The 11,990-nt window shown below is 40.2% G+C and overlaps 2 protein-coding genes across 2 annotated transcripts; one reads left to right on the top strand and one right to left on the bottom strand.

The window, feature by feature from the left end:
• Window positions 1-996: 996 nt before the first annotated feature.
• LOC132637834 (FK506-binding protein 3-like) lies at window positions 997-1,932 on the top strand. The gene has a single exon (XM_060354864.1). It carries the CDS (start codon window positions 997-999, stop codon window positions 1,930-1,932), a length of 936 nt encoding a protein of 311 aa, XP_060210847.1.
• A 962-nt stretch (window positions 1,933-2,894) lies between these two features.
• On the bottom strand, window positions 2,895-5,214 carry LOC132636591 (ras-related protein RABA1f-like). Its single transcript, XM_060353529.1, has 2 exons — window positions 4,805-5,214; window positions 2,895-3,755 (listed from the first exon to the last, which is right to left on the bottom strand). Exons 1-2 carry the CDS (start codon window positions 5,023-5,025, stop codon window positions 3,323-3,325), a joined length of 654 nt encoding a protein of 217 aa, XP_060209512.1. The 5' UTR covers window positions 5,026-5,214; the 3' UTR covers window positions 2,895-3,322.
• Window positions 5,215-11,990: the final 6,776 nt, after the last annotated feature.

The raw sequence follows: 11,990 nt of genomic DNA, 5'->3' as shown, positions 1-11,990 counted from the left end.
TATTGTTCAATGCGTATGTCCAAATGAAATAATAAGATTTGATTTGTTATTCAACTCACCGGATAAATGCTAAAAAAATGCCTTAAAAATATATCCAAGGGGTAATAGACAACCCCCTTAAAGTATGACTGTGTTACTGTAAATCTAGCCATAGTTTAAGCATCATTTTAGTCATTTTTCCGTTAAAGTATTTGACCTCGCTTTCGACAAGTTAATTTTGAATAGTAGAATGGTTATATTTTTTTATTATATGAGGGGTTGCTCAGATGATAAGTACCCTTCACATTCAATTCAAAGGTTGTGAATTCAAGTCAACAAGGGAACAAAATGGTCCTGGGGAGAAAGTTAAAAAAATTATATTTTTTGGTCGTGGAGATGAAACTTAAACTTATAGTAGTTTCTATTTGACAGCAAAATTTTAAAAAAGTACTTTTTTTAGAGTAGAAATATTACGTATGTGTATTCTTTCCTTAAATTAATTATGTGTCTCTCAATTATAAATGCAATTATATAAGATGTAAGTATATACTTACCAACAATCGATCACGAACACGTATTTAATGATGCACTTTCATACAGCTAAATCATCATATAATGATTAAATAATTATATAAGATGTCTCATATTATTATTTTAATTTATATTGGTTAAAAGTCAATGTGTTTTATAGTTTTTATATTCTATTTAAACTAAAACGAAAAAGATTAATTAAAATGTTTTGTACTGTAATAAACATTTAAATAATATATTTATTTACATAGTACTAGTCCTAGCAATGTTAAGAAAAGGAAACTTGGGCGGAAAGGAACCAAATTTTAGGAAAAGATTTCCCAATCACATTGGGTAATAAATCTTTTTCCTATAAGTAAGTTAGATCAACACAAGTATCATTAACTTCCCAAGTTCAAGACTTCCTTTGTGGTAGTATTATTTTTCTCGAAACCTAAAAAAACCAAGTCAAAAACTCTTGTTTTTTTTTTTTTTCTTCCAAGAAACATGCCTGAAAATCACTGTTTTGCTAATCGGACATTACCGCCTGCAGTAGTTTTTCACTTGAACCAACAACATCAGCAAACAAGTGAAGTCCCCAGATTGGCTAAACCTTCACTGAGCGTTGATTATTTCATGAGTCGCTTTTCGTTTGAGGAAGAAGAATTTATAGAAGAAGAGGAAGAGGAGGAAGAAGAATTTGCAAACGATGTATCTGAGTCGATTCTTGATGATGAAGAAATTATAGAAGAAGAAGAGGAGGAAGAAGAAGAGTTTGAAGTTGAAATATCTGAGAATTCGGAAACAATTAGAACACGAATGGAGTTTGCTCATAGTATGGAGATTGATCAGCAACAGCCGCCTCATATTCCAAGTGGAACAATCGACCAAGTGCAGCCTATACGAGCTAGGGCGCCTCGAATGCGTGTCAGTAATAACTACGTTCGTCACACATTTCAAGTGCCACAATATTCGATTCTTGATAGTGATGAAGAAGACGAAGAAATATATGAAGAGGAGGAGGAAGAGGAATATAATGAGTTGGTGGATCATCAGGATATGTCTGAATATTTGGAAACAAGAACATATTATTATGATCCTGTTATGGATATAGATGTTAATGAAGGTGATGAAGAAATATATGAAGAGGAGGAGGAAGAGGAATATAATGAGTTGGTGGATCATCAAGATATGTCTGAATATTTGGAAACAAGAACATATTATTACGATCCTGTTATGGATATAGATGTTAATGAAGGTGATCCAGTTGTTGGTGATGAGGAACAAGAAACATGTGCTATTTGTTTACTTGAATATAAAGATGAAGATACCATTGGCACACTCCAATGTGGACATGGATTTCGCGTTGGATGCATCAAGAAGTGGCTACAGAGGAAAAAAGAATGTCCCTTTTGTAGAGCTCCAGTTTTGACTACAGTATAATCTTAAGTATTCAATTACAGTAGTGATTAGTATTATTAATTTGTGTAATGCTCATTGCAATCACAATTCACTTTCTTAGTCTTTTCCCTGTTCTTACTTTTTGGCCATGTAATAGTTTATATGACTTCTATAACACAGATTGAGTGTTGCGGACACTTTTTTTTTTACCATGACCTGTTAATGTCATCTACTACATTCTATAGCATAATTTCATGGCTCAGTGCAAGCTCGAAATTATAGAGCTAATCCGTTTTCGCTATGTCGAAGGCAAACTTTTAAGATGTACAGTATGACATAAAGACACTCTTTTAGCTTCTTTTATTTTTGAGAGGATATCAGAATCTTTGGCAGATTATCTGAGGTTGATAGCATTTTAAGTTGTGCTGAATGATGTTTGGTACATGGGGCTGTTCCATGGTTAATTTATGTTGTTCTACATGCCCTTATAAAAAAATCTCCCGTCCATATTTTTTCGTGTTTTTAACTGTTGATCCGAAGTTTTATGCTAGAATTTTTCATATCTGTATTTGGTGAAAATCGTATAATGGAGAATCTATGTGAATACCTGAACTGTGCCTTCCATTTCCGTGGTATCTCAAACCAAAATAATGGAAGAAAATAAAAGAATCCATCAGCATTGCTTGTTATTGATACTCGTGAAGACAATCTGCTAACCATTGTTTACATTTTGCAATGCCTCAATTTCAATTGTTTACTTTCTACATACCTCCAAGAGAATAAAAGCGCAACACCAAAATAAATTAATTTTCAAACCTGGAGATTAACTGTTTATACTTCAAGTAACTTGTTTTTGTTTCACATTTTTGAAGATTTCCAAAGAGAAGTACAAAAAAGAGGTACAATTGAAAGACTGAATAATACCCATCTTCTGCATAGTCATCTATCATATCACAGTAAACATTACTCATAAAAAACAAAATGCTGTCCCAAAAGAAGGGGAGTAATAAGACAAGCAGTCAATACCCTTGTATTATAAACTCTGAAATCACGTATACAAGTTCACATAAACAGCACTATTATCTTCTGTAAAATGAGAAATTGAAAATATTCCTCAGTCCACAACTAATCAAACAACCAAGTACAAGGCAAAGATAAAATGTGTTCATACATGTCTCGATTCAAAACTTTTCCAAACAAATATACCCTATAAGAAGCTAATACTATAATCATTGACCAAATGAAGCAAAATATAGAAACAAGGATAAAGAATGCTATGAAATCACTTGGATATTCAATCTTGGAACTGCACCCAATTCAACAATGTCAGTGCTAAGCAATCATGTGGTTACTTACTAGTATATAGAGGTTGAAGTACAAATTTAGCTCAAAACAAAAAGAATCTCTTATACCATTTAGATTACTCTTCGTTCTAAGCAGAACAGCACCCAGCTTTCTTTACTTCAGAAACATCATCCTTGCCTCCGACATTAATCGTCTGCCCTTTGGGCAGTGCAGCCGGATCATCTCCTACTTCAAGAGCTTTCCTGCTAACAACACGGTGTATTTGAGTGAGCACTTCTGTGAAGGCATCTTCCACATTCATGGACTCCAAAGCGGATGTTTCCATGAAAAATGTAGTTTCCTTCTCTGCAAATGCCTTGGCATCCTCAGTCGAAACAGCCCGCAGATGACGCAAATCTGCCTTATTACCCACTAGCATTATGACGATGCTAGAGTCCGTGTGATCTCGGAGCTCTTTTAACCATCTCTCTACATTCTCAAAAGTTACGTGACGCGTGACATCATAGACAAGCAATGCTCCAACAGCTCCTCGATAGTAGGCACTTGTGATTGCGCGATATCTTAAGCAAGAGCACAAATTGAGAAAATTATTATAATAAAAAACATAAAATCATTTCTATACTGGAAAACAAGATATAAGGTGACATGAAAATTGTAACATGAAACTAAAAAAAAAAAAAAAGGATGAACACAGAATATGTATATGACCTTAGACTGTAAAAGATTATAGAAAAACGGGACAGTCAAGGCTGGAAACCTAATACTACAATAGATAGGAGAAAATAAGGAACAAGAAGAGTCTAATAGTACACCAAACTTACTCATAACAAGAACATGACCACATCTCATTTCAGACATCAAAACAAACAAAAAATACAGGGGAAATCATTTCACAATCAAATGGTAGCCTAATGAATGAAAATTAGGAAAGAATATTTGCATCTTAGATCAATGATAAAAACGGAATTTTTCAAAAATATACAGCCCAACATAAAATCTTACGCCACATTGCCCAATATACAATATTATACCTAGGGGAAAGCATTATACATAATGTATCAAGTATCAACCATGTGTAAGAGTCTGTAAAAGTTTGTTTATACACAAATATGGGCTAAACCAGATAACAAACTCAAAATATAGGCTACGGGGCGTAAATGTATACAATAACAACAACATACCCAGTGCAATCCCACAATTGGGATATAAGGAGGGTAGAGTGTACGCAGACCTTACCCCTACCTTGGGAGGTAGAGAGGCTGTTTCTGATAGACACTCGGCTCTAGAAAAAAAACATTTCAAAGAAGGTCAGACAAGAATTAACGGACGTAAAGAAGTTATGCCAAAATACTATAGAAAGCATGACAAATCATTATGAAGAAAAGGAACATTAACTACCACAAACTAATAAAACGATAGTTGAAGTACAAGAAACAACACATAAACCTATGAGAAATATCAGATCTGAATTTACCAAAAAAACCTTAACCCTAACAACTTACATAATAGTCAATTGACATTTATACAAACACAGTTGAATAACTAGAAGGGCAAAATTGGAATTGAGTAATTTAAAAAAAAAAAGAAAAAAAAGAGGAGATATATGTACCGTTCCTGACCAGCAGTATCCCAAATCTGAGCTTTAACGACTTTATCATCAACACGAATGCTACGTGTTGCGAATTCAACACCGATGGTTGACTTTGACTCTAGACTAAACTCGTTACGTGTGAATCGTGATAGAAGGTTTGATTTACCTACACCTGAATCGCCGATCAATACAACCTTGAATAAATAATCATAATCATCATCTGCTCTGTATGCCCCCATTATATATATATATATATATATATATATATTTACTGTCTAAATTGTAGGTCTATCAGTGTGTGTATATATCTATGATATAATTAATGTATGTATAGAGATGGTGGATTTGAGAAGAGCTTGCAGAGGGGTGGGTTGGGGTGGGGCACCGATAGAAGGAGAAGAGAAAAGAGGAACAATCTATTTCGAAGATTTTAGTATGTAGCTACTAATTCTTAGGCACGTTCACTTTACTTTCACGTGACCTTGTTAATGGTCTAAAATTGTTACGTGCTAGAGTGTACTTAGTATCAAACTCTTGTTGGCCCAATCGAATTTTTAGTCGTGATAACAAAATTAGGGGTCGTTTGGTACGTCCCTATGGAAGGTGAGATAAATAATTTCATGAGATATCTCAACTCATGGAATATTCTTGCTTATTCCATATCGCATACAGAGGCGAATTCAAGATTTCAAGAGGATGGATTCACTATTGATGCATTAAGTTGGGTTCAAAACCTTAAGGGATTAAATCCAGCACTTAACCAGTGCTCCTCTCAATTTTGTTTGATTATGTGTTCCTTCAGTTAACATTATATATATTTTAAGAATTATATACATAATATATCGAGTTTACTCGAGTGATCATGTGTTCACGTGACCGATTTTTTCTACCTAAATCCGCCCCTGTCCGCATATCAAACAACCCCTTAGTACATTATTTTAAGTATTAAAATATTTTGTATTTCTCCTATTTTAAGGAAATTCAAAAATTTGTAAATATATGAAAATATCTTTACATATTTAATTAATACAACTTCGGACTAAGGAGATTCAATTGCACGTGGCAGAGCCAGTGGTCACCCCGTCTCTTTATTTTATTGAGTATACATAAACACTCCTAATACAACCTTGAATAAGTATAGTAATCATCTTCCGCTCTGTATGCCCCCGTTACATATTGTCAATTTGTAGGTCTATCAGTGTGTGTGTATATCTATGATATAAAATAATAAAATAATGTATGTATAAAGAGAGAAGATGAAGGATTTGAGAAGAGATGCAGAAGGGCACGGAGGGTGAGAGGGGGGGGGGGGGGGAGTTGGGGTCTGGGGGGCACCGATAGAAGAAGAGAAAGAGGGACAATCTAATTCGAAGATTTTAGTACTGTTGTACTAATTCTTAGGCATGTCTCTTCATTTTACTTTCACGTGATCTAAAAATGGAGCAAAGTGCACCGATAGCCGATTTCAAGACTCCATTTAAATTATAGCCAGAGTTTCTAAGTATTTACAAGTTTAGCCGTTTTTAAATCAACTTCAGGTGTGCCAATCTTTCCAAAGTCTAACTTTTGATAATTTGAAAGCAAACAACTCACATGAATTTCATTAAGTTGAGGCTATAGATGACTAATCTTTAGTCATTTTTACATGAAGTTCAACCCATATACGAGTGAACTTTAGCCATTTTTTTGCATGAATTTCATATCATATATAACTGAACTCAGGGGTGGTCCTATGTGGTTTCAAGTGGCTTCATATGAACCCACTTCGTTGAAAAATAATACTGTATATACATGTATATTTAATTTGTTTTTAAAATATATATATGTATATACAGTGTTATGTATATATTTCTTATATATTGAACCCACTTGGTAAAAATCCTAGGTCCGCCACTGATTGAACTTCAACCATTTTTGCATGACGTTCAGGTTATGTATGTGTATACGGCAAAAACTGGATATATGCTAAACCGGGGAGACCAAAGGCTGAGGGAAGAAAGGGACAAGAACGTGCATGAAGGTCCCCATTCCGAGCCGGGGAAGCGTTTGGACCGGAGCAAAGGAAGGGCATCGTTTGGTCCGTTTCTTCCATGACCGGTTGTTCGAGGTTGTATGTCCGTTTAATCGTGGCTGGTAGTCCGGAAGATCCGTTTCGCAGTTGCCACGCGTCAATGGCGTCCTGCTGTGTTCAACTGCCAATCGTACGGGTGTCAGACCGTACGGTCTACCTAATCCAACTCAGAACTTTTCCTTTATTTTATTTTTTCTTATGTTGTATGAGGCCCATGGGGCAGCACTATAAATAAGGGGCATTGACCTCCTTTTAGGGGGTTGGCTCCTACATGACCAAAAAACTCTTGTAATAGCAAAGCACACAAATCTCTCTTTCAATATATATCAGATTCGATCAACGTTTCTTGTGTTTAATTTTTACGTTTCCTTAGATCAAACACCGTTTATGTATCAATATATTCACGAGTACACAGTTAACCGTTGATCACCCATCGCTCCTTTGTAGCATATTTATGCATTTCTTCTCTTTATCAAATAAGCATAAGATATAGCCACATATCCTATACCTTATCCACAAATTTAATTGATTATCCAAAACCGGGGTAAACAGTTTGGTGCCCACCGTGGGGCTAGGATAATAGTGGCCTTTTATCTTGATATCCACCTTACCCGTCTAAATAAAAAACGCCTTCTGTTCGTATCTAAGAAAACGGACTAAATGGCTGACAGTGGGCAATCCGGTCACGTCAACAACAACGAAATCGTGGCCGAAAACGAAGGAAGCGGTCCACGAGGACCACCAAACCCCGCTGATCCTAACCCCGTTAATTCGAGGGAGGGCCTCAACCGACAAAACACCGTGGACCAGGAGAATGCCACCTTACCGGCCACTGATCCTCTAAATACCCACTATTCTGTTACTTTGTTCTGGTCACAGGACCGAAAAGAGCCGGGTACACCTAATGATAATATTGACTTACGTTTAATTTTTGAAATGTTGCAGGAGCAGAGAGCAGCGATTGCCGAACAGGGGATCGCAATAGCCCGGTTGCAAAACGGAGGGGATACAACGACCCCGGAAAAAAATGAGCGATGTTGCTGAACCCAGAAGGGAGGAGGCACGCGTTATTGAGAGCAATGGATCCGGAGCTGGATCCTCAATCGAGGTTCTAAAAATGCTCGAAACTTTGGCAAAACGGGTAGACACGACCGAAAAGAGGGTCGAAACATACAACTCTCGGATGGATCAAATCCCGGGGGCTCCGCCTTTACTGAAAGGGCCGGATTCGAAGAGGTACATCCAAAGGCCTTTTCCTCCGAGTGCGGCCCCGAAATTAATCCCGAAGAGGTTTAGAATGCCAGATATCCAGAAATATGACGACACAATGGACCCGCACGAGCACGTGACCTCATACACATGCGCCATAAAGGGAAATGGTATGGAGGAGGACGAAATTGAATCGGTGTTGCTGAAAAAGTTTGGAGAAACCCTGTAAAAAGGAGCATTGACATGGTATGACCATCTACCCGAGCATTCGATCACCTCCTTCGAAATTCTCGCCGATGCCTTCATCAAGGTCCACGCCGGTGCCAAAAAGGTGCAGGCCCGTAAGGCCGACATTTTTCGCATAACCCAAAGGGACGATGAGTTATTACGAGAGTTCGTCAGCCGATTCCAAAGGGAGCGGATAGAACTCCCCCTGGTTCCAGAAGAATGGGCTGCACAAGCTTTCACAAAGGGGCTTAATGTTCAGAGTTCAACAACCTCGTTCAAATTAAAAGAAAGCTTGCTGGAGTACGAGGCTGTGACATGGACTGATGTCCACAACCGATACGAGTCGAAGATTCGGGTGGAGGACGATCAATTCGAGCTCCCCCCGGGGCCAGTAAATGTGGATAAAAGTTTTGAGAGACCAAGGAAGGGTTACGAAACGAAGGTCGAATCGTCAAAGGAAAGGTATCGGCCATACTCCCATTCGGAGAAGCAAAGTTTTAGGCCGGAAAAATCAAGAGCGAGCCCAAGCCGTTTCTCCGGTCGGGGTAGTAAACGGGTCGAGCGCCCATTGAATAGCCGGGGTCTCTCATTCAGGAGCGACGCCGGAAGCTCTGCCGGCCACAAAGACTCACCAAAGATATCGGAGTACAACTTTAACGTCAATACCTCGGGCCTAATCTCGGCCATTGGTCGTGTTCCGGATGTAAGATGGCCAAGACCTCTAAGGTCGGACCCGGGCCAATGGGACCCGAGCATGGTGTGTGAATACCATGGAACCCATGGTCACAGAATCGAGGATTGTCGCCAGTTGAGAGAGGAGGTGGCCCGGTTACTGAAGAATGGTTATCTCCGAGAGCTGCTGAGTGAACAGGCCAAGAGTCACTATAAGGAAAGGGAGGCTCATCGAAGGACCGAGCCAGAAGAACCCCAGCACACGATCAATATGATAGTTGGGGGCACCGATGCCCCTTGGGGGCCGGTAATGAAACGGGCTAAGGTCTCTGTTGTTCACGAGAAGCGCAGCCGGGACTATTCACCCGAGGGCTCTATCTCTTTCAGCAACGAGGATGCGGAGGGCATCATTCAACCGCACAATGATGCATCGGTAATCTTTATACTTATCTTTAAAATTAAGGTTAAACGTATTTTGGTTGACCCAGGTAGCTCAGCCAACATCATCCGGTGGAGAGTGGTCAAACAGCTAGGGCTGCTTGATCAGATCGTACCGGTAGCCCGGGTACTCAGCGGGTTCAACATGGCGAGTGAAACCACAAAAGGGGAGATCTCATTACCTGTGAACGTCGATGGCACCATTCAGAAAACGGTGTTACATGTGATCGAAGGGGATATGAAGTATAACGCACTACTGGGCAGACCCTGGATACATAGCATGAGGGCCGTGCCCTCAACACTACATCAGCTGTTGAAGTTCCCCACCCCGGAAGGGATAAAAACCATCCGAGGTGAACAGCCTGCTGCAAGGGAGATGTTCGCAGTAGAGGAAGCAGCGCCTCAGCCCAAAGAATCGGTCCATAAGGAAGAAGATGTAACCGGAGGAGAGGACACCAAATAGCAATCAAAGCACACTGGGTCGGATCTAGGGCATGAAAAGGATGATTTCGTGGTACCCAGATCGTTCGTCATGCCGGATGATTCGGATGCAACCAAGTCAACTGTAGAGGAGTTGGAGCAGATCATCCTGTTCGAGTACCTACCGGACAGAAAGGTATACCTGGGCACGGGGCTTACCCCGGAGCTCAGGAACAGGTTAATTGAATTTCTTCGAGCTAACGCAGATTGCTTCGCATGGTCCCATATAGATATGACAGGTATATCACCGGAAGTAGCAACTCACAAGCTCAGCTTGGACGGGAAGTTTTCCCCGGTGAAGCAAAAAAGAAGGCCCATGGCGGAAGCAAAACACGCCTTCGTAAAGGACGAGGTAACAAAGCTTTTAAAAATAGGTTCTATCCGGGAGGTAAAGTACCCGGATTGGCTTGCTAACGTAGTAGTGGTGCCCAAGAAAGGTAATAAATTTCGAATGTGTGTTGATTACAAGGATTTAAATAAAGCATGCCCGAAGGATTCATTCCCGTTGCCTCACATCGATAGAATGATCGATGCGACGGCCGGGCATGAGATGTTAAGTTTTCTCGATGCTTACTCCGGGTATAACCAAATTCGGATGCACTTGGGGGATCAAGAGAAAACGTCCTTCATCACCTGGTATAGGACTTACTGTTATAATGTAATGCCTTTTGGCCTAAAACATGCCGGTGCAACTTATCAACGCCTAGTTAATGGGATGTTCGAAGAACAAATTGGAAAAACAATAGAAGTTTATATTGACGATATGGTCGTTAAGTCCCTGGAAACAGTGGAGCATTTGAAGCATTTGCAGGAAACCTTCGACGTGCTCCGCAAGTATAACATGAAGCTTAACTCGAAAAAATGCGCCTTCGGTGTCCGATCCGGTAAATTTTTGGGTTTCATGGTGTCAAACCGGGGCATTGAAATCAACCCGTACAAAATCAAGGCCATCGAGGATATCGAAGTATTGAATAACGTCAAGGGAGTACAGAGGCTCACCGGAAGGATAGCGGCATTGAGCCGCTTCATATCGAGGTCTTCGGACAAGAGTCATCGTTTCTTCTCCTTACTAAGGAAGAAGAACGACTTCGCTTGGACACCGGAGTGCCAAGAAGCTCTACAAGAATTGAAGAGGTACTTGTCTAGCCCCCCGTTGCTGCACACACCGAAGGTGGACGAGCCGTTTTTTCTCTACCTTGCAGTCTCCGAAGTAGCGGTAAGTGGCGTTTTGGTCCGAGAAGAATCAGGTACACAATTCCCTATCTATTACGTGAGTAGAACTTTGGGGGATGCGGAGACCCGTTATCCCCATTTGGAAAAATTGGCATTGGCATTGGTAAGCGCTTCCAGAAAGCTCAAGCCCTATTTTCAATGCCATCCAATATGTGTAGTAACTACTTACCCTCTGAAAAACATCATGCATAAACCTGAATTATCAGGTAGATTAACCAAATGGGCTGTAGAAATTAGCGGTTATGATATCGAGTACAAACCTCGAACGGCCATCAAATCCCAGATCTTGGCCGACTTCGTGGCACATTTTACCCCGGCTATGGTCCCTAAGGTCGAGAAAGTGGTTCTGCTGACCTCAGGAAAAGCCTCGGGCATTTGGTCTCTACACGCGGACGGGCCTCGAACCTCAAAGGTTCCGGGCTAGGGATCGTCCTTAGGACCCAGCCGGGGATGCCATTCGACAGTCCATTAGAACTGCTAAATTGACTAACAATGAAGCTGACTATGAGGCTGTGAATGCAGGTTTGGAACTAGCTCGAAGTATGGGGGCCAAAATAATCGAGGCAAAGTGCGATTCGCTTTTGGTCGTAAATCAGTTGAACGACGTCTTTGAGGTCAAGGACGAACGAATGCAGAGGTACCTTGAAAAAACCCAAGTGGTACTACATCGATTTAAAGAATGGACCATGCAGCAGATATCGAGGGAGCAGAACAGCGAGGTCGATGCATTAGAAAAATTGGGGTCCTCGGTTGAAGGGGAGGAAATCAACCCCGGGGCAACGGTGCACTTGTTAAACACGACCATAGAAAACGGACACGCCGAAATAAACACAATGGGTTTAACTTGGGATTGGCGCAACAAGTACATCGACT

This window comes from Lycium barbarum, chromosome 4 (genome assembly GCF_019175385.1).
Source record: "Lycium barbarum isolate Lr01 chromosome 4, ASM1917538v2, whole genome shotgun sequence".
Taxonomy (NCBI): Eukaryota; Viridiplantae; Streptophyta; class Magnoliopsida; order Solanales; family Solanaceae; genus Lycium; species Lycium barbarum.
This window is presented reverse-complemented; position numbering and strand designations above follow the sequence as displayed.